Raw genomic sequence first — 22,747 nt, 5'->3', positions numbered from 1 at the left:
CACAAGGCAAAGTCTTCTGTCTTCATCACGTTTCCACAGAGAGAGGAGCAGCCGGGAGCCTGTCGGCCCTTCTTCCCTTTCTCCTCCTTAAAACCCGAGTTGTTCCAGAGCAGAGGCATCCAGCAGGACCACCAGCCGAGGGTCACTTGTGAGGGGGGTGGTTTTGTCCTGGACACCATTCCAAGTGTGTATGCAGGGGGAGCGGGTGTCAGCCTGTCTGAGGGGCTCTTGTAGCTCATCCAGCTGACCTCTAGCCCTGCATTTTGAGCCACCTTTAGGATCGCAAGGCAGGAAGGTTCGGGGGGGGGGGGCTCCTGATGCCCCCTGGTGGGTGGATGGCTGGGCCAGAGGCCTCTGGAACACCCCTGACCACTGGCCACTCCGCTTGCAAAGGGGGCTCTGTTGGTGGGACAACAGCCCAGTCCACCTCCTCTCCCCGTCCTTGCCGACAGGAGATCCCCAGAGGTGGCCTTGGCCAAAGCCCTCAAAGCCCACAAGGGGGGCTCCTCTGCGGAGGGGGCTTGCATGGACCCAGCATTTGATCAGGGCCAGGATGACAGAAGAGGCTGGAATGATGTTTTTCTTCAGAAGGACCGTGCCTGAGACCCCCCTCGAAAGGTCCCCTGCCCTCCATCGCCAGGAGCCGCCTTGCTGCTTCCTCACTCATCCTGGCTAAGGGGCTGCTGCAGTTCATACCTCACGCTCAAAATAAAAATGGGGAGGGGTTTCCCTTGATTGGGCTTCTGGGTCTCCCCCAGCAGCCAGCGGCCCCGGAGTACCGGGGCTGCTGTGTTTTCCCATGAGGGCTCCACTTCCTCCTCCCTAGCCCCCCCCCATTCAGGCAGAGGCAGAAGTTGCACCAGCTGTGCCCAGTGGGGGGCAAGAGAAGAGCAGCCCTGCCAAGTGGTCGGAACTTGGCCACAGAGGCAAGCCAAATCTCACTCCTTCGCCAGGGGCAGCCTCAGTTTTCGGCCACAGGTTTTCAAAACACAAGATCCAAAAGAAGAACCGAGCGAGGGTGTCCCTTATGGCTGGCCACGAGAGCAGCGGTGGTGCCAAGCGGGCTCAGCTCCATGCCAGCAGAGCCTAAGCCCAGCACCTGCCAGGAGACTTGAGAAACCACTGAGGGAGGGTCCACCAAGATGAGGAGGAAGAAGTGGGCACACCTGGATTGAAAGCAAAAGGAGAGCAGCGGGTTCCAGCTCTCGGGCAGATTCCACCACGTCTCCAAGTGGGCTTTGGGGACGGACGTCGAGGCGGTGTGTGTGTAGGGGGCTGCTTCAGATGGACACCTCGTATTCCCGGGTTTCCTGTGGGGAGAGAGATGGGACCGGTCACTGATGAATCTTCGCAGATGACCTGCTTAAAGGGAAGCTCTCGGGTTCAAATTCACCACTTTGCCAAAAAAAAGGCACCAGGAAGGGCATCTCCGCATCTGACTGTGAGGTTGACCTGGAGATGGGAGCACCTGGCGCATCCCTTGCTGGGTTACCTTTGGGAGAACAGCCAGCTACAGGCTTAGTAGAATCCCCTGCATTTTTTAGTTTTCTCTCACTGTGCAGGAGAAAAATGGGGAAATGGAAATGTTGATTTAAACACCGGCAGACCCAATGGTCCAGTCACTGGGCGTCGTGGCTTTGCCATGTGGGGAAACAGCAATGGGGATTCCGCAGCCCAAGACAGACTGAACCTTGACATAACCCTCCAGATGCTGATTTCCCTGTCCCTTTCCTGCTCTGGCCACTCTTAGGGCACCTGGAAGAGACCCCTCCCCCAGCCACACGGATGCTGTGGGTCCACCCAGCCAAAAGAGTGGACCCACTTTTGAACTGGATCTGGCTTCGCAAGACGTCCAGCAGCCTTCTTAGAGGAAGGACAGCAGTGACCTGCTGCGGGGGTGTCCCGGCAGTCTCCGTTTCACTCCCAATCAGTTCTGCCTTGGGCTGAGAAGAGGCAGCAACTCACCCCCGTCTCGTAAACTGGATTATCAAACTCCGTCTCCACCGTGATTTGGCTGTACGGATGCGAGTACATGAGGGGGAGCCGCAGGCTGGAATAATAGCGGCATCTGAAGGAGAGAGGAAGCAAAGCCTCCGTGGGTCAGCCCAGCTTCTGCCCGGAGCTTCCGGAGGGAAAAGCTGCCAGAAGCTAGGAGGGCATGTAGGGTGGCTGTGCATGCCGACACAAGACCCTAACCCTCCCTCCCTCCCTCCCTACCTCGTGACGTAGACATAGGCGCCCCCCAGCAGCAAGGAAATGACAAGAACAGGGATGAAGATAGCCAGCGCCATGTTGCCTCCCTCCAAGGACGTTTCTGCCGCAGCTTCTGCTACTAAAGAGACAAAAGGCTGCAGGGCTCCTGGGCACAGCCAGCCCTTCCCAGATGGCCAGGGCTCCCGGGCAGAGGAGCGACTGGCTGAGACGTACCTTCCAAGGCGTGTTCAAAGCTGTCTTGATTGACTGGAAGAGAAGCAGGGAATCAGGTGGCTTCCCCAGAGCTGTGGCAGAACTGGGCTTTGGGCTCCAGCCTCTGACCCCTCCCCAGCTCCTGTTGTCAAGAGGGGGCAGCTGGGGGAGCCTAGCAGAGCAGCCCCGGGGGCCCCAGGAGCCGGAGGAGCTACCTTTGCAGGTGGGGAGTGGCCCACTCCACCGGGAGGGCTGCCCCAGAATGCACTTGAGGGTCAGCTCCCCGAGCAGCTCGAAGCCTTCGTAGCACATGAAGGTCAGCGACTCGCCCGGCAAGTACAGGCGCTTGTACAGGATCTGGTACCCGTTTTCGGGCAGACCTGGGTTGTCGCAGGCCAGGGATTCCTCCGCTGCATGGGGGGAATTGGGGAGCGGGTTAGCAAGGGGGGTGGCCCAATAGGATCCTATTCCATGCGACTCCCAGTGACCCTCCTCTACCCCCCCCAGCTCCTTCTTGCATGCCCACAAACAAGCGAGCACGTCCCAAGCGGCAGACACAGGAAAAGCAGCGCCATCCCCAGGCGAGCTCCAGACTTACGCACGCAGCGAGGCAGCCTTGAGGTCCAGATGGGGGTCCCCGTTTCCCGACTGTAGCAGGTGAGAAGGGAGCTGCCCTCGAGCACAAAGCCCAGGTTGCAGGCGTACTGGATGGTGGTGCCAACCAGAAGCACCGGGTCCGAAATCAAGCGGGTCGAGTGTTCCACCTCTCCGGGGTCTGTGCAGTACATGACTAGGGCAAGAAGCAGGAGGTCAGGCTGGAGCACCCCAACATGCCGCAGGCTCAGGCCAGACCATCTTGTACCTTCCCCCCCTTCTGCATTGGTGCAGCCCTGACCCTCCCCATAAAACAGGGTCAAAGCAGCCGTGTCTCCTGCTTCTTTAAAAACAGCTCTTTGCGAGCACAGCCCATCGCACTGGATCTCATTCAGGTGTGTATGTGTGGTTTGTATGTGTGTGACTGACTCCTCATTTACTGGCTACTGCAGATATTAGAGACAGCCTGCCCTCCCCAAGTTACCCTGCACAGCCTGGGATTGCCAATCCTTTTTCCAGCCGGGCTCCTGTGGTCGTAACAGCAGACACAGAGAGAGGAATGGCTTAAAAACTGAATTTCTCTGCCTGGAACTTTGGTTAATGTCGCAGGAGCAGAACAGGAAAAAGACAAGGTTGTCTTCAGTGCAACTCACAGCTGCAGAGGGGATAAAATCTGGGCAGGGCCATACTTTTCTCGCAGAAAGGGGGGTCGCTGCTCCAGGTGAGGTCCCACTGGCAGGTGAGGGTGTCGCTGCCAACAATATCGTAGCCCGGGTCACACTGGTAGGTGATCTTGGCCTCCCGAACCAGCTCGGTGTGAGAAGTGGTCTTCCAGCCATTCTGGATCTCTGGCAGGTCAGAGCAGGACTCGTTCCGTGAGGCTTCTGCAGCCAGAAAGGGCCCCGATGAGGACGGGCAGGGTGCGAGAGGCCCGGTTCCTGCCCAAAAGGTGGGGTACCCCAGGGGAGTCCAAGCTCACCCACCGATGTAGCTCATGGTAAAACCCTGCCCCTTCCCAAAGATGAGGCCAGCCGGGTCCGAGTGGAACTGGATGGTCACGTCAGGCGTGGAGGAGTAGAGCTTCTGGGGCCCACTGCTGCCCAGGAACTGGCCCAGGACGTGGGTGCTGAGATCATCCCCGTCGTAGACCGTGAGGATGTCGCTCTGGCTCAGGTTCAGGCTGCAGGGAGAGAGAGGAGGGGAGCGGGGAGGCCCTGCTGAGACTGTGGGGATCTCCTGGGATCAGCAGCTGCTGGCAACTTCTCGGAGCTGAAAGTGTTGAACCTCACCTCCCTCCAGAGAAGCCCTGACTGGCGAGAAGGGATCGAGGCAGCTGGCCCTGAGAAGCCTATAAGTGGCACCGTTTCCTGCTCTTGCTGCCAACAGATAGACTGTTCCTGGATATGAGGGCTCTCAGATGATGCAAGCACAAGCAGCTGCTGACTGCAGCCTTTCCTTGGCTGAGAACGTGACCCACAGCCCAGACTGGTGCCTGGAGCACCAAGTGAGAGGAAGATTTTTTTACTCTGGCCTTTTTTACTCACTGCCTTCTGCTTTCAATTCCACGATGCTTCTGCTGGCCAGCAGAGGGAACTGCTGGCCCAGCAATGCCAATCTTTACTTTGTGTGTGTATGTGTGTGGGGGGCTTTCTTTAGTCAGCTGTCAATGCCAGGGAGAAACCTGAGGTTGCCAGCTGACTAAAGAAAGCTTCCCCATTTCTGTAATTGCACTGGGCCTTCCTGTGCCAAGAAGTGGTTAGGGCTGGATTGGCATTGGTGCCCCCATCACGTCTCCTCCGGACACTCCAATGCCAGCAGAGGCAGCAGCATAAGGATTGGGGGGGGGGTGCAAGGAGGGGGTGGGCAGCTTTGCCAAAGCATCTTGGAAAGAAAACATTTCCCAACCCAGAGAGACGGGAGCAGCCTCTTCCCTTGCAGCAGAGGCCACGGGCTCTTCCCAGCTTGGATTCATTCTTAATCCAGAGCAGGGAAAAACAAGAGGAACATCACCAAAAGATAAGGAATGCTGTGTTGGTAGAGAGCCAACAGAGAAGAAAGCAGTTTTAGCAGACTTTCCCTCCAACTCTCTCTGCTGCTGTAGGTGGAATAGAAAGCATGATCAAAGTATCTGTCGTTCATGCTGGATTATCAAGAGCCACACAGAGGCTTCTGCAGGGAGGAATCACAAGTCCCAAGTGAGGCTTTAATTGGCTGTGGTTTGTGTGTGTGTGTGTGTGTGTGTGTGTGTGTGTGTGAAGCAAGAGACGGGAAGAGCTAGTGCTCCCAGGGGCTGCAAATCCAGAGACTGTCTTTTGCAGGATTGGATGCATTTGTGGGAGGCAGCCACATCTGTGGCTGTGGCTTACAGGCAACTCCATTCAGGAGAGACCACCTAGCAGATCTGACTGTGCCCCCTTCCCCACCCCTGACCCAGCCCCACTTTCACTCTGCAGGCAGGCAAACTACCCGCCCCCCCCCAGCCTTTTGGAAGTGCAAACTGTCCCTCCCCAATGCTGAAGACAGATGCACGAAATTCCCCCTGCAGCTGGGGGGGGAATACTCACAGCTGGATGTCCAGAAAGATTCGCTTATCCTCTCCCACGTGGACCTTCCAGATGCAGTCCTCGCCCTCGGCATAAGGCTCTGGCCAGTTGGGGGACAGGATGACCCCAGCCGCCATGGAGAGCTCTCCTCCGCAGGTGGCTGCAAGGCCAAGAGTCAGGATGCCCCCGCCACCAAGAGCAGCCCCCCTCGAGGCAAAGCCCCTCCCTCTGCCCCGACCCACCTCGGCACAGGGGCTCCGTGTCGTTCCAGTAGGGCTCCCTGAGGTTGATGCACGCAATGACTGCCGGCCCTTGCTCCAGGGTGTGGCCAGGGTCGCAGGTGAACTCCACGATGGCCCCGAGGTTGTAGGCAGCATCAGAGGTGGTGAAGTTGCCATTCTGCAGGTGGGGCTCATAGCAGTGGCCCTTCTCAAAAGCTGGGAAGGACACAGAAGGGCAGGACTGGCACAGGCAGAGCCCCAGCTTTTTTTAAAAAAGGCCTTTTGCACATGTGCAGGAGACCCTTTTAACTTCCGACTCTGATCTGATCTGGGAAACTGAGGCATTCAGTTCAGGGCTTTGGACCCTTCGGGTTTTGTGTGCTTTGCTTGGCGGAGTCAGGCCTGCCAGGCTCCGGGAGCTCTCCAAGGTTCTGATTCCTGCCAAGCGATCCTGCAGGGCACCAAGCGGGTCCCAGCAGATCCCTGGGCGTGCCTGAGTGGCTTGAGGGTTGCCGAGGCAGACAGGGAAAGACCAGAGAACCGGGGGAAGAGGAAGGGGGCTCCAGGCTGGATTGGGTGGGAAGACGCAGCCTGCAGACAGCGCAAAACCAAAGTATGTTCAGTGCGGCAGAATTTAAGTGGAGAGAAAGATGGAGCAGTAAGTAATAATCAGCAGCAAAGGCCAGAAAACTAGTGCTCTACACGAGAGAGAAGAGAATTCCTTGGCTGAGGGTTCCTGATTCACCAGAAAAAGAGGAAAAGCTTCATCTCCAGCAACCTGCTTTTCCTCCAGACATTTTGCTCCTGTTTCTGAGAAGCTCCAAAGCAGCTGGGAGCCCCCTCGGTTCCTCTCTGTTTGATTCCCCCCCAGATGATGGGAGAGAGGCTGAGCTCCCCCCCCATGCCAGGCAGAAAGAGCCATGCAGAGGAGCTGAGAAGGGCTCCCTTCCAGCCACCCCGGGGTGGGGATCCATCCTTTGGAGGATTTCAAGAATTGCCTCACACACACACGTGAGACCTGTGGAAAGGTCAGTCTGGCAAGCATTGGAGAGAGAGTTCGGCTCCCTCAGTGCCTTCATCTACCTGTGCCCATCTACCAATGGGCAGCCTTCAGTTAGTCCTGTTCTTCAGCGCCAAGGTGGGAGGGTTGGCCCCACTGCAAGCAGCCCCTCCAGTGCCTTGACCTGCCCCTTTTGCCACAGGGAGGTTTGCATCCCTGCTCTTGCCTTAATTTGTCCAGTTTAGCAGCAGCAGAGAATCCCCCCCACATTCGACCACCCCATCCCAGAGAGTTTGAGGAACAGGATGAGGAGCATCACCTTCGAATCGAATGCTGAACGTGGGCTCTGTGTTGGGGTCCTCCGAGGTGAAGTCAACACGCAAGGAGCTTCCTTCGCTGATCACTCCTTCGAAGGGCATGTTGCTGCCCTGCTGGGAAGCGTAGAGCATGGCTGAGCGGTTCGACTCTCCACCATAGACCACCATTCTGGAGCACAAGGAGAAGATCGTGATCAGGAAGGGGGGGAAAAGGGCAGAAGCCCAGGAGGAGGATGCTCGGAGTCACCTCGCTGCCCTTGCTCCCAGTTCAGCTGGGGAGGGAATCCATTTTGTTTAAAACAATACACTTCTGAAGCTGCGCTATAATTCCTGGGGTCATATTACAATAACTTCAGATACAAGAGGGGCAATGTCTGCCAAGGCACGCCATGAAACCTGCCATGTTTTCTGTGGTCATAAGCAGGTGTTTTACCCTGAGATCACAGCACAGCTCTTAAAGTTGTTTACTGTCTGTCTGCCAGTTCCTCAATTTTTTGTTTTTTTAGAACTGCCGCTCCTTTAAGCACCCACCCCTCCCACTTCAAACGCCATGAGCCTTGAAGTGCTGGGGAGCTAAATGCTCCAGGTGTACTTTGGGGAAGGATCCTTATTTCTGAACAGCTGATGCACAAGCTGGTGCTTTTACTTTTGAAGCACACAGCTGAATGTTACAAATCACAGCAGAGATTTTTTGTTGCCGCTGTTGTTGCTTCTCAGAGAATCAGCCCAGCCTTTTCTCAGCCCACAGCCTCACCTTTCCTTCTCCCCCAGCACCAGCCTCTCAAAGTTCAGGTGAAGCTTCTGACCCTGAGGGGCACTGACCATCCACACACAAGCCAGGCTGCTGCCCGAGGGGCTCCGTGGCCAGGTTGGTGCCAAGATGCGGCCAATGGTGGCATTGCGCACGGTGCCTCCGCAGGGGGCTGAAAGCAGAGACAAGTGGAGCCCAGATGGTCAAGGCCCAGCCTGCCAGCCTCCAGCCACCACTGCCCGCCAGTCCCCCATACCTGAGCAGTTAGGCTCCGGGGCGCTCCAGTGCGGCTTGGAAGCATTGAGGCAGGTCAGGCTCTGGGGCCCCTCCAGCTCATAGCCCAGGTGGCAGTGAAAGTGAGCCAGGCCCCCCGAGTGCAGGCCCATGACGGCCACCTCCCCAAAATTGGGCCTCCGTGGGAAGCTGCAGCTCAGCATAAATACTGTTGGGAAAAGTGCGCAGATGAGGTTAAAATGACAGGTGGGGGAGTGTTTGCCAAGCAGCACAGAATGGAGGAATGCTGTCAACTGACTGGGTGCTGGAAGACCTGCTGTGTGACAGGGAGACTCTGCATCCTGGTCTGCCCCGGGGGGAACCGGACCAGAGAGTCCCCCCGGGAGTGAGCCCAGAATGGTGCCCCCCCCAATCTGGATGCCCTCCAGAGCTTCTTGGAAATTTCACCCGCAGCCCCCTTCCTTCCCACAGCCCCACATGCCACCTTGGGCCTTGCCCTCTGTGCCACTGGGCACCACCTGCGCTGAAAGTCTTTTAAGCCACTTTGCCCTCTCCATTTCCCTCTGGTAGGGCAACTCTGTCCTTCTTTGGGCCTTCCAGCTTCGGCAGGAGGCAGAGTCGGCAAACAAGCTGCTGCTTTTGGAAAGGAAGTCCTGCAAGGGAGCTGGAGGGGGGGGAATCTTGTATGGAGAGGGGGCCGTCCCAGCTGGCTTACCTTGATAATGGAGCTGGAAAGTCCCAAGGTCATCTGGGAAGGCTCGGAAGAGAACCGAGATAGTGTTGGTGGGGCTGCGGATGACCTGGCCTTCTACCAGGAGGGTCTGGTTGGCCAGCGTGACCAAGTGGCCGTCCTCTTCACCGCGAATGGCCAACACTTCCCCCTCGGACAGGTTCACACTCTTCACCTTCACATCAGGGAGAGGAGAGGAGTCCGAATTTTCACCCTTGCAGAGCTGCTCCACTTGGGGGTGGGGTGGGGGGACGGCTTCCACTATGTGGACATAGTTATCACCTGAACTGAGGCGCCTGGCCTAGCCAAGTCCCTCTGGGGTGGGCAGCCCAATAAAGGGTCTTGGGATCACCCAACCAATAGATGGGGAGGGGTGTGTGTGTGGGGGGTTTCTGTTGAATGAGCCCCATGGTTCTTTTCTTCACTGAAGGCTTTTCATGCTCTGAATAGCAGCCTTTGAAAGCGTCACTCCTGCTCAGGCTGACATTTGTTCTTCCTCAAACGTCCTGCTTTAACAGCCCCAGGAATTACCCGCCCCACCTCCTCGCAAGCTGCCTGCTCCCACCAGGGCCACATGCAATGGCCCCAGCTGGCCTGGCTCAGCAGGAAAGCAAAATAGGAGCAAGGGTGGAGACTCTGCAAAGCATCAGGAACCCGTTCTGGATGAAGAACCACACGGGCGGTGGGGAAAGGTACTCAGGGCCAAGATGGCACGAGGGAGTCTGCCCATGAGTCTTTGGGTGCCCCATAGGAATGTAACTTGTGAGATATTTCCTTTGGAACAGGCTCACCCAACCCTGCTTCCCTCTAGCTGTGGCAGAGGACTACAGCTCCCAGGATGAGCAACAGGGGAGGGAGGGTTTAGTCCAACCCTCCAGAAGGCTCCGGATTGAGGCACAATTTCTCTGGGTCCCGCTTCAAGGCTTCGTTCTGCTGCTGGGTGGGAAGTCAGGTGCCCAGGGTGCCTTCCTCAGCAGTAATAGCTAGGTGTGTTCAAGAGTGAAGGCTCCCCAAGCCCACTCCCCAGGTTCAGCAGCCCCCTCCCATGCCAGCCCTCCAGCAGGCTCCCTACCTGCAGCTCAACGCCATATCCGGTGTAGACCGTCACCCGGAAGGTGCACTCCAGGAAGCCGTTCTGGGGCACCAGCGGAGCCTCAGCTGAGTCGATGTAACCCTCCGGTTCAGAGAGATTCATGCTGCAGAGACCTGGAAGGGAGGCCAGCTGAAAGCTCCCTCATCTGGCCTTTTCCAGAGCACCCGAGAGCAGCCACGCACAGCCAGGATCAGCCCCCCCAGAGGTAGCCTTGCTGGGCTGAGAGCCCACGCCTCGGAGGAGGCAGGCAGGCCAAGGAGAAGGGCACCATTCGGCTGAGGCGAAATTCGTTGGAAGGTGCATCTATCCCTTCCCAAGAGCAGAGCAGGTGGAGAAACAAAAGACTGACAAGAAGGCAGGGACAGTAGTGGTGTGATGGCCGGCTCACTTACTTGGCAGCTGCTCCAGGGGGTTCACGATAGCAGAAGTCGTTTCTCGGCCCCCTTCCCTGGAGGAAGATCCCCCCGTGGCACTCTGGGGGTGGCTGCTGGGCAGGATCCCGGCTTCCTTTTCAAGGGTCTCAGTCACCCCTTGAGGAGAAGCACCGGGACCCTGGGTCACCAGCGGAACTGTGAAAGGAGAGATCTGGAGCGAGGAATGGCTGGTCACGCCGTGGCTGCTTTCCCTGCCGTCCCCCCCAGGCATGATGGGGTTCTCTTCCAGAGACCCGGGGAGACCTTCCCCCAAATCCTCCAGGGGCTGCCGGCTCTCCATGAAGGGTCCGAGGCTGGTGGCCGACTTCAGCTGCTGGCTCTCCTGCTTCTTCCTGGCAGGAGGGGTTGGTCGTGCAGTGGGCCCTGAGAAGGCCCCCTTTGGGGGCAAGGCCAGCTTGGGAGCCAGGGCACCCAGGGACTCTTCTGGCACCTGCTCCGGACTCTCTGGGGTGGGGTATCTGGAGGGCCCCGTCTTCCTCCTGGGAAAGGTGCTGCTGGTGAGCTCCTCCCAATGGGACACTGAGCTGGTGGGCTTCCCCACAGAGTTCATACCTGGAGCAGAAAAGGGGAGAAAAGCAGGCAACCCGTCAACTGGAGATAAATCAGCACCAGAAGTCTTGTGGGGGAGGGGAACACTGGGCTCCTGTGGGCATCTAAGCAGTTCCAGGCAGGGATGGTTCTGGCTCCAGAGCTTTGGCAGAGGGGCCCAGGCAGGTCCCATTCCAGGTTGCAGGCGGGTGGAAGACTTGAAACAGGTTGTTCTTGGCTGTGGGCAAAGAGCGTTTCCATGAATCTGCTACCTCATGGGGGGGGGGAGAATTGGAGGGGGAGAGCAGCCCGGTTACAGTCACGCACCCCCTTTGCAGAAAGCCAGTGACGTGTTTCTGAGTAGAGCAAGCAGGCTCTTAATGAAACCTCTCCAGAGCAATCTGATCACTGCCGTGGGAGCCCGGAGATTAATTGCTATGAAATCCTGATTTATCTGAGGACAAGCAGCCCTTGAAGTGAGAGCCGTTGGCTACGGAAAGAAGAGGCGATGGTGACGGCACGGTCAAGCCCAGAGCTAGGCTGGCCGGGCTGCTCATGGGAAGGCCAAGAGCCCCTCAACAGCTGCCGCAGCTGTGCACCTTTGCTTGGAAAATGGCTGTCAGTTTGCTGCTGCGGCCCCCCTCCCTTAGGCCCACTGGGGGGCTCTTTGTGTGGGCCTGCTACAAGAGGAAAGGTGGCATCTTAGCCCCTCCTGGCCTTGTCTTTAAGGTCTATAATTTTAACCCAAAGCCCCCGGAAAGCCCCCCCAACAGGTTTTCTCTAGCGCTGCCTTTCACGCTCGGCAAGGGGCAACGCTGCCAAGCCTTTCTCTAACTGCAGGGGGCGCCTTGCAATTACTCTGTCGGAACTGGAAGTAATTACAGCTGAACTGCCACACTTTGCATGCTAAAAATCGCAACCCTCAGAGAGTTGTTTGCTAAGTGCATTTAAAAGAGATTAAAGTGGGAGGTGGGCAGAGTTATTATGATCTTATTTCTGAGAAAGGGGTGGGAAAAAATATACCTGAACACAAAGAGGTTTCCCCCTGTGGAGGTAAAAATAATTTCCTTCCTTCTGTGACAACTTTAAAAAGCGAATGTTATTGTTTTAGAATAACAGCCTCTAGCAAGTTGACCAATTTCTCATGGGAGGGGGGAGAGGAACTGGAAGCGCCCTGAAACAAATTCCAGCTCAACGAGGCAGAAATGAGAGCCAGTCCGGAGCCAGGCTCCCTTTTCACTTCAGTTGGGAACGGGTGCGTGGGTGCGTGCGTGCGTGTGTGTACACATTTGCACTCTTTGTTCTCCATCCAGCCCCTCCCCACACACAATACTCTTTCCCACTCAGCCAAGGCTTCCCGTCAGGTGCCCCCTTCCTTGGGCCAGCAAGTGGATGTCCCTCGGCTTCATAGTCTGGCCAGGTGGCTAGCAGCGCTGGCATTCTTGCTTTGCCCTTATTTAGGGTGGGACCCCAGCCATTCAAACCTCTGTTGCCCAGCGGATGGGTCTGGTTCACCCCCACCCCACCCCTAATTCCAAGCCAGCCTCTGGCCTCCAGATGTCCAGAGGGTCCATCCACCCTGTCTCTATCCGGAGCCAGCAGGAGGACTCCCAGGAACCCACCAGTGGTCCTTTTCCTCCGGCCTCTAGCTCTTCCACGCCACAAAGGCTCCCCCCCCGCCCCCACTAATAGTTGTTGATGGCTCATCCTCCAGGAATCAACGGAGTGCTGACTTTACTTGCCTGGATATGCAAGTGTGGGCAAAATAGTTGGGAAGTGTGGCCAAGTGACAAAGCAAGGCAGACAAGGTGAAGGCAAAGGTCAAACTGATTGTCTAGCCAAAAAAGGGAGGTGTCACCCCCCCCCAGGCCAGCGAAGAGAGCAGCTGGAAACCCTCCCACTGCTGGGCCAGCCTCCCTCGCCTTTTCTTCCAGGGCTTCACTGATAAATGCGGTGTGTTTCTCTTGCCAGGGATAATTAAGCTAGCCTTGCAGGGTCTAGTCTTGGCTCTGCCTTCCAGCCACTAATAGATCTTCTGTTCCTGCTTATCTCTGGAAAACCATGCCATAGATTACTCCTGTCTCCTTTGGAGGGAGGGGGGAGGGGGAGAGCCCAGTGAGGGCCCAGGCTGGTCTTGGTCCCTGGAGTTGCTACACAGGAAAGCATCAGAGTGTGGATCAGGATCTGACCTTCTAGCGTTTCTGACTCTGCAGCCTGCCCAGGTTTTGAGGAGGCCATCTTGGGAAGGAGGTCCTTCCATTGTGGGAAGAGAAGGAAAGCAACGCAGTCCGGTAACAGAACTTCCATTGAATCAGACCTTCGGACAATGACTGGGAACTTGCTGGACCAAGGCCCGACAGTCCACCGGCTGCAGGGAGGGCTGAATGGGGCCTGGCCAGGCACAGCCAGGAGCAGAGGGGCCCTTTGCATCCTGCTTACCTGCATTTGACCATTCCTGGAGGAGGAGGGGAAATCGGTGTTTTTTTTCAGCGCAGGTTAGAAAATGTGTTCTTCATGACAAGATGTGTAACTGAAACCCCCATATAAGGATTTTGTTCTCAGGTTTGATTGCATTCTATTTGTACACTTACAAGCTTAACGTGCGTGGGTTTTTTCTTTTTTTAAAATAAGCTCTGTTTCCATCTTCTTAATGAACTCTCCTGCATCTTTATAGAACACGATGCTTCTTAAGTGTAGGAGAGCTGAACTCGCATCTCCTCTCAGCCACTGGCCAAGTCTGGGGGGGGCACCCTGCACCCCGCAGAGAGGCCAAAGGGCTGACTTCAACGATCTGCTTCTTTGCCCTGAAATGGAGGTGGGGGTGGGGATTTGACTCCCAAGAGCATGCCAAAGGGAGCGCCTGCCTCTTCCAGGCTCCCTTCGCCTGACAGGCTGCTGCACTGTGAAAGTAGGTGGCTATTACACAGTCCTTCTGCGCATTTTTCCAAAAAGAGAATGAAATATGATGGCAATTTGGAAATTGAAAGACTCAGAGACCCTAGGTGGAATTTTCCTCCAATGGGATTTTCCCATGTATTTTACCAGGAAACAGATAGGGCAGGCTAGAAAAGTCAGTGCCCTCCTAACCATACCCAAGCACTCCGAGTTTGTTGGCGATGTCCATTTTGCTCTATGAGTTCATGGTGATCTAACCCTAACCCTAAGTGGAATTTTCCTCCAATGGGATTTTCCCATGTATTTTATCAGGAAACATAGATAGGGCAGGCTAGAAGAGTCAGTGCCCTCCTAACCATACCCAAGCACTCCAGGTTTGTTGGCAATGTCCATTTTGCTCTATGAGTTTATGGTGATCTAACCCTAACCCTAAGTGGAATTTTCCTCCAATGGGATTTTCCCATGTATTTTATCAGGAAACATAGATAGGGCAGGCTAGAAAAGTCAGTGTCCTCCTAACCATACCCAAGCACTCCGAGTTTGTTGGCGATGTCCATTTTGCTCTATGAGTTCATGGTGATCTAACCCTAACCCTAAGTGGAATTTTCCTCCAATGGGATTTTCCCATGTATTTTATCAGGAAACATAGATAGGGCAGGCTAGAAGAGTCAGTGCCCTCCTAACCATACCTAAGCACTCCAGGTTTGTTGGCAATGTCCATTTTGCTCTATGAGTTTATGGTGATGTAAGCCTAACCCGAACGGATTAGCCCTTCTTCTTTCCTTGCGCTGAGGGGGCCTTAAAGCCACTTCTGCAAGAGATTTTTCTAGGTCAGCCCATTCCTGTTGCCTTGTGCACAGACCTCCCCATCCTGGCTCTCTTGGCTAGATTAATTAACCGGATAATCAAAACAGTAAAGAAGGGGAGAGGCAAAGAATTGTCCCACATCCCTCTTGGTGCGCAAAATCTGCCAGGGACTCAGACTTCAAGGGACCCTTAGCAGCTCCTTGCGCCCCACCCCCACCCACCCCTGTTGCAAAATTAGGAAAGGAGAAAGAAATCCTCACTTTTCCCCAGACTGGAAAACTCAGAGGGAGGCTTCCTTGCCTTGCTAAATTGAAATCCTGGTCTTTGAACGATCTCAGGGCATTGCCATTTTGCGGGAAACAAATGAGTTTTTAAAGGGCTGAAGACATTCTTTTAAATGCCCTGCAGAATAGATGCTCTTTTTCAATAGGGGGGGAAGCTTTGGGTGGCCGTGTCGCAAGACCCAGATTCTAATTCAGCTCAGATAAGCTGAAGCTTTGTTGGTTGACTGCTTTGGTTAAAGAGAAGACTTTCCCTACCTTATTTTCTGCTTGGAAAGAAATGAAATTTTAACTTGGGTTTTGATGATTAGACTTGTTATAATGATAGAAGTACTGTTTGTTCTGATTTAGTCTGCTTCATTGATTTTTAGGTTTTTATCTGTACTGAGGAAAGTCAGAAGTTGCTTTTTTTTCTGTTAGCTTTTTTCCCTTTTTGTCAGCAATCATCAATTTTGCTTTTCCTTTCCTCTTCCCTCTTTTTAAATTCTTCTCTCTTTTTTTGCTTTTTTGTATTTTATAAAATTTGCTAAAGTTTTTAGAAAAAAAGAACCCACTTTTGGGGCCCACAGCCATGTCCAAATCTGAAATTTACAAGGATTGTCACATTGCAACAGGAAGGGGAAAGAGCTCAGGTATCCTGCTCTGAGTCCCTGGGAGACAGAAAAGTTTTTAATGGTAAAAAAAAATTCCTTACTGGATATGAAAAAGATATCCTGAATAGTTTTTACTCAGCTGGTAAGATGCATGGTGTTAGGGTCCCACTGAATAGGGTCATTCCACGTATTGCAACAGGCCTTGGCAAACAGCTGGGAAAGGCCGCTCTCCTTCCTGAAACTGTCCAGACTCTAATTTCAGGAATATCTCACAGCTTACACTTTGTAAAATGTATGCGTTGCTTTCTGTCTTTCTTAGGTTTAACAAAATCCTCTCTTTGAGGGATTCATGGACAAGAAACCAGCAAAGTAAATCCCTACAGCAACAGGAAAAAGTCAGCAACCGCTTTTAGCAATGGCCAAATTAAAACCAGCATGTCGGATGGCTGTTTGGCGGATTGCAAAAAGAAACTGGCTCATTATAACCGAAGCCCTTGCTTGGCATTGTCAGCTGCTGTTTGCTGCACCTTTTCTTGATTGGAATCCAAAGAAAACACGGTTGAAGTAGCTGCAGTTCAAAACTGCCTCACAAGGCGGCGGGGGTGTGTGTCATTACAGCCTGGGGCCCCTTCTGAAACTGGCCCATTGAATCACAACCTGGGCTTTCCCTTCCAAATTGCAATACTGCCCCATCTCTCCCGCCCCATTGCACCTTTCCTAGGAGACACTGTCTCTTTTCTTCTCCTTGGCAGCCCCCTCCCACCCACCCCTGCCCAATCCCTCCCATGCCAGTCTTCGCTGCACCAGTGTGCCCTGGGAAATGACTTGGAGATTAATGGATCTGGACACACTCTTCTCAGTTTTGCTTCCCAAATTCTCAGGACAACCGGGAGGCCCTGGTGGGGCCTGAAAAGCCTTGTGGATGCTTGCAAACAGCATCCCACAGGTCAGGACACGGTGCTCGGGTGGCCGGAAGAGGCAATTGGGCTCTGCTGCACTTTCCGTGCCTCCCTTGCCCTCCCAGCCCCTCTCGCTGGCCTTCCACGGCTGCCACCCTGAAGGCTGGTGCCCCCAGGGGCAGGGGGAGGGCTTGGGGAGGGCTATGCACCCTGGGGTTCAATGCCCAGAGAGACCTGGCCAGTACCTCAAGGTGGGCAAGAATGGAGAAGCCCACCTTGCCCAGATCAGCCCACCCCTCCCACTTGTCACTCTGATGCCTGGAGTCCCGTCTTGGGCAGCTGCCCATGTTCACACAACCATTGTGAGAATGATAATTAGACGCAAACAGGCTGCAGTGTTAGGAGAAAGCACTACCTCCATCTGAGATTGCCCGCGTGTAACAATCCAGTGCCAAATGACAGGGGCCCCTGCCAGCCAGCCCCCATGGCTCACTGCTGGGCTGGGCTATTGCTGCCACTGAAATAGAATATCCCTGCATGCTAAAATAAAGGACTATGGGAAAAATTGAAATATCTGAAGACATTCATTTGTCAAAATTCATCATTTTTAAAAAAAGGGGTAGATCTGACGCCCATTTCCAAAAGAAAAGAATTCTGCAAGGAGAGCCCATCGAATCTCGGATGGACCCTCCCCCCACTTTCCAGGCGCTTCAATGTTCTCTTCCTCACAATCTCTTCACTGGGACTTTAAAGCAGACGGAATAAGAGGACTGCAAAGTAATTTCTGAAGATGAAAACGGCGGAGATGGTTTTCCTTTTCTCCTCTAGATGAAGGTGGCCAACCAGCCCCTCCATTCCCCCAGGAGGTCCTCCCTCCTCCGCCACCTCTGCTTTTTATTCAGCTCAATTGGTCTTAATTACATTAGAAAGGATAACGATGGCCCTTTCCCAGGAGTGGGAGGGCCACTCGCCTGACAAGCACTGGCAGGGCTGTGCCGGGGACGGCCGGCTGAGCGAGCAGAAGCCAGAATCGCAGAGGCCTGGGCCAGTGGAGTAGGCAGAGAGCCAGAAAGATGCCCGCTGGGACAGCCTGGAAGGCTGGCCAAGATGGGGCTTCCCCAGGCAGGTGGATGGAGACATGGGCCTGGGGCAGCACTCAGCAGCCCGTCGGGAGGCCCTAAGGCTGGGGTGGCCCAAACAGGCAGAGGAGTTTGGAGATGGGGAAGGAGCAGGCACCTGTTCTGCCATGGGAGGGGTCTCTCCCACCACCCACCCTTTCTCCTTTCTGTATCACTCATCCACCTGTACTTCCCCCCCCACCCCTTTGTCTCCATCTGCCAGTCCGGAGTGGCCCATGCCATAGCCAGGACCCTTGCCATGTGCGCCACAAACAATCCATCTAGTTATCCCAAGGGGATGGCTGGGCTGATGGGCTGGGATCTTCTCTGGTCCCAAATAATCTACTCCTTTTCTTGCATTTGGTCTCTGGTCACAGCACAGGAGATCAGACCGACCAGCACAAAGGCCGCATCAACAACAACACCCTCCCTATTGGGGTGAGGGGGCTTGCCAGAAATATAACTCTGTGCCACCTGATTGGGAGGAGCCCCTTGTATGGTGCCCGAAGAAAGGACTGAGGGAAGGGATGGTGTTGCCATGCAAACCGAGAAGGGGCCATGCAGAGGTCATGCAGACTGCCGATTAGCCAAGCTCAGGGATCCTAAGCTCCCCCTGCCTCTCAGCAAGAGCTTGTTCTCAACCGAAACCCAGAAACTGCAGAAGCATCTTCGCACTTGGGTGCAGTCCCCCCTCCTTCTCCCCGCAGTGTTCATTTAAAACTTCCTTTCTTCCCAGTTGTGTCAATTCTTTGCACAGGAACCCAGATGTACTCCTGCCTCTTGCCCCACGGACGGCCACAGGATTGCAGAACCCCCCCCCCCTTTGGGGTAAATGAAATGCCAGCACAGTCCCTGTGCCGCAGCAGCCTCCCTGCACCAGGCCTGGCCTCCTCCTCCCCCAGCCGTGGTCCTGGCTTTGTCTGGCTCCGGGTGCCTCTTCTGGCAGGTGAGGAGGGACCAGGCCTGATCAATATTCCATCGGACCGCTTCTGAGCGGTAATCACCCTCATCACGAGGAGACGGCTGGAGGAATCGCGGCAGCCACGACAGAGACGGCGGTTTTTATTCCACATCATTTTGAGCGGCAGCTCCAACTGCTCTGCCCGGCACTTTGCCTGCGGTTCCCTCTGGCTCTGAAGCCCTTTTCTGCTGGCCAAGAGCTCGGCTGCCAGATGGCCAGAAAGCAGAGGGGAGGGCTCTGGGGGCTAGGGCCTTAAAACGAAGACACCCCCCCCCCCCGGATAAAGATTGAAAAGTATTACGGGACGAGGTGGGTGGGCTGGGAGACAAAGAGGTCCCGGCCATTGCCAAGGAAGAGCAGCACTGGGTGGGCCTTATGCTCAGAGTCCAGCCGGGAGACGTCTCTGGGACACGGGCCCACCTTTCTGGAAGCAGCCGCAGAGCAGACCAGGCCTCCGGCTCTAAGGAGTAAGGCCAACAAGCCCGACAACGGCCCCAGCGTGCTACAAAGTGGTGCTGAGTGGGTTTATTCCTAGTGACAAGACAGAGCCCACAGCGACTTTCAGAGATGAAAACCTGTTAAGCAGAGGGTTGCGGGCTGTTCCGCGTATTAATAAAACTGAGGGGACTTTGGATTATTACTCCACCGCTCCGGTGCTGCTGCTGCAGGAGTCATGAAACGCAGGTTGTTCAACCGTCCATTAGCCCACCCAGAGAGGGGCCCCCTCTCTTGGCCAAGATGCCTGCACAGGAAAGACTCGCCGCTGGAGGTGTGCCGACAGGTCTTCCTCGGCAGCATAAAATCCGGGGAAAATGAGTCTTTGCGGCTGGCTGGCGGGAGTCGAGGTGAAGCCAGTTCCCCACTGCCAAGCGCTGGAGGCAGCGAGAAGGGAGAGGAGCCTTGGCTCCAGGAAGGCCTCCCCTCTGCTGCCCTGCCCAGCCCAGAGTCATTCCCACAACACCATCCCCAAGGCTTGCATGGTGTCGAACGGAACCAGATCCAACGTTTCAAAGTCGGGAGTGGGCTACCAGGTGCGGGGGGGAGGGGGCTTTCCGGCTTTCTTCTGATCCTGGCCAGGGTGCTCTGAGGATACGGCTGAGCTGCTGTCTGAAGCGACTGTTTCCCTCAGGCCGAGGATAGAGCTGGCCTGGCTCCAGCTGAGACAGCAGCAGCCAATCTACAGCCTTAAAAAAAAACCGCCTATGGAAGCTGATTCACCTGGCAGTTGAGCAGCTTTGCAGGCCTGGGCGCAGGAGGCCCTCTTCCCAAAGGCCTGGCAGGCCTGGTATTGGGGGCTTCCCTGGCCGCTCAGCCTCCCACAGTTGGACAGGTCCAGTTCCTGCTCTGGCCTCTCCATCAGCGGGAGTCTTAAGCAGGTCCTGGCCTCCCCCCAAACCTTTGGCATCCAGGAAGGGATCCCAGCAGGACGGGGAGGCCCAGTGCAACACTTGGCACCCGGGGGAGAAAGACGGGGGAGGCCAAGAGCCCCCTACCCTGCGACTGACAACCCCCCCCCCTCCATTGCACCTCCAACCCTTCGCAGAATCCCCTCCAGCCATTACACAATCAAGAAAAGGCAAGGGTGGGGAAAGGGTGGGGGCCTCAGGCAAAGCCAATCTAAACCAAGCGGCCACACAAGACAGCAGCTTCCCTCTGAGTGGCTTTTGCACCCCTTCCCTGTTTCTGGCCTGCATAGAGGGAAGATAGAAAAAAAACCATTTGAAATTCTTGTGCAGCGTTTTGATCCAGAGACATTCAATCGCTTCGTTGTGTGACTGTTGGTTTGCTCACCCTTGCATCAATTGCCTCCACCTTCATTTCCCTCCTTCGGGCCTTTGATTTTAAAAGTAGGAAGTATCACCCTGGTGTGTTCCTGCTTCCTATAAGCGCTCCTGTTCTCTAAGTTGTGTGCATCTGGTCAAAGGAATGGGAAGGGGTCGAACTGAAGAATCAAACCCATCTCTTGCCTGACATGGATTACCTGGCGTGCTTTGTCCACAGAAATGGACATTTAATTGTTTTCTGATCTCCCTCCTCTTCCTCCCTTTCCCCTCCACCCTTCAACCTGACATTGCTGCCCTTTAAATTGGGAGAGAGGCTGAGAGGCTGCCAGCGTCATGACTGCAGGACACCCGGCACAGAAAGAACCCCGAGGCAGCTCCAGGACCCTCCCCGACTGCCATATTCTGCTCCAACTGAAGACTCCTGCATCGTCTGATGAGCAGCCTTATCCCGCCAGGAGGCACCTTGTGGGTAAACCCCTGGGTGGGGCCCAGATGAGCTTATTGAGGTTGCCAGCTCTTCCACAAGCCAAAAAGAATTCTTTTGCAGGGTTAAGGCTGTATAGCAAATTCGATCCCAGAATAATCTCATTGCAGACCCTCAAAATGGCTTTCTTGGTAACTGTCCTCTTCTTGGATCTTGAAATTTTCCCGTCCGGGAATCATGTTGCAAGAACAGCAGATCACACCCAGTAGCTGAGGAATCAACTCTTCCTGGGAAATTGTGTCTGTCTCCACCCACTCTCTTTTCTCCTCTGCCTCTTGTCTCCTGCCCAGCCCCTCTGATTTTCTTGGCACCATTGTCAGAACTGGTTTTGCTTTTGCCTTCCTCTTCGTGGGTCTGGAGACAGCCAATCGGCTTCAGGCAAAACTAGAACTCACCATCTCCCAATTTCTACCTCAGGGCCGCTCAGTGTCCCCTACAGCCCTGCTCGAGCCAACCTCAAAAGCATCGGGGGAGACAGCCTGGACGTCGCAACCATTTTCTGCTTAAAGGAAATGCTGGTGCGAAAACAGCCCAGGTCACAGCCCCAAAGATAGTCACCTTCTTCTGAAAACCCCAGGCGCATCTCTTTGTGAGCCACATTGAGCTCCAGCCACCTGCAGTTTGCTGCCGCTTCATGGCACACACAAACACACACACACACCCCTCAGCTCCTGCCCTGCAGCAGAAATGGTCAGAAATGGCCACTGAAGGCAAGGAGGAAGCTCAGAGGGAGACAAACTGGACTTGGGATCCCCACCTCCCCTCCCCAATCCTCTCACTCTCCTCCTCCTGACATTGCTGTGCTCAGACTCACCAGACTAATGTGATTAAACACGCATTTTAAAAACATGTCAGATTATTTAAGCTCATCAAAAACTTTCTGCAAAGGGCTGCAACCTGCCCTGCCTGGACAAGCTCCACAGAAGCACTTCAACATCCTTGGGAGGGGAGGGGAAGAACCAAAGCAAGAATTTTGTCAGAAAGGACAAATTTTGGGGTCTTTGCAAGGCCAGCCCACCTTTCCTTTTCCCTACAGGAGGAAGGTGCCCCAAAATACTAGCCCCAGCATTGAACGTCTCCTGTTTAACGAGAATGACAAAAATCTAATAAAAGAAATAAAATGATCCGGACCTTCTTTCAAGAACATTAGAAAGAAGAGGCCAGTCACCAAGGCCTTGGATTCCCAATTTATGGGGTGGGACAGGGTGAACGGTCCTCAGGCCTCCCGCTCCTTTCTTCAACCCGCCCATCCTTTCCACGCCCCGCTTTCACCTGGGTTTTCTCACGACAGACACTCCACCCGGGACAGGAATCCTCTGCGTCAGCCTGTTGCTCCCCTGAGCTGGAGGCGCAGAATCCGGCCCCATCTCCCTGCAGCCCTCCCTGCCTTGCCGCCCTTGCCCTGCCGCCTGCGATGGGGGTCCAACGGGGCGCGCCGGCGAATTCCGGCCTCCTTTGGCTCTCCGGGCGGAGCAGCCACAGAAACGCACAAAGTGGCCCCTTCAGCGTCCAGAGGCCGCCGGCCTCCGCTGCCCCCAACACTCCAGCCAGCCCAAAGGCCGCGCAACTTCCCGCTTCCGGAGGCGGCCAAGCCGAGCGCGACTCCGGGACACGCTGTTCGGGCGGGGGGCAGAGAAGTTCCGGGCGGGGGGGGACTGGCGGGCAGGCGGCGGGAGCTGTCCGGCGGCGTGGTGCTGAAGGCAGGCGGCCCGGAGCGGCGGCGAGGGCCCCCCACAAGCACGCGCGCCCAGGGCTGGCGGGCCCCCTCCCCGGTCCGCCTGGCCTCCCCGCTTTGATGTTCGCCTACGAACTTGCGCCCGGGATGGGCAAGGCTGCCCGCGACGCCCTGGGGCTCCGGGGCTCCAAGTCTGCGGTCGGGAAGAGGCTCCGGGGGCTCCTTTTTAGCCGAAAAGGGCCGCCGCAGCTGCTTCCCCGAGGAGACGAACGGACGCTCCCTCCGCCCCCGCCTCTTGGCCCTACCTTGGCGGGTCCTCTCGCAGCGGCAGCTCAGCAGGCGGAGGAGGAGGAGGAGGAGGAGGAGGAGGAGGAGCGCGAGCCCCCGGGGCCCCGACAT

The 22,747-nt window shown here is 55.6% G+C and overlaps 1 protein-coding gene across 1 annotated transcript; it reads right to left on the bottom strand.

The window, feature by feature from the left end:
• Window positions 1-1,280: 1,280 nt before the first annotated feature.
• SEZ6L (seizure related 6 homolog like) lies at window positions 1,281-22,747 on the bottom strand (the record flags this gene model as incomplete). The annotated part of the gene is made up of 19 exons (XM_081338806.1): window positions 1,281-1,310; window positions 1,966-2,068; window positions 2,218-2,332; window positions 2,428-2,460; window positions 2,622-2,816; window positions 3,005-3,196; window positions 3,690-3,884; window positions 3,984-4,180; window positions 5,565-5,703; window positions 5,786-5,980; window positions 7,084-7,250; window positions 7,836-8,004; window positions 8,089-8,274; window positions 8,782-8,971; window positions 9,869-10,002; window positions 10,282-10,875; window positions 18,322-18,609; window positions 19,624-19,852; window positions 22,061-22,747. 19 exons carry the CDS (start codon window positions 22,745-22,747, stop codon window positions 1,281-1,283), a joined length of 4,038 nt encoding a protein of 1,345 aa, XP_081194932.1.

Source organism: Vipera berus, assembly GCF_964194415.1.
Source record: "Vipera berus genome assembly, chromosome: 14".
NCBI classification, from domain to species: Eukaryota; Metazoa; Chordata; class Lepidosauria; order Squamata; family Viperidae; genus Vipera; species Vipera berus.
Note: the sequence above shows the minus strand (reverse complement) of the source record. Positions and strands in the feature narration are given on the sequence as shown.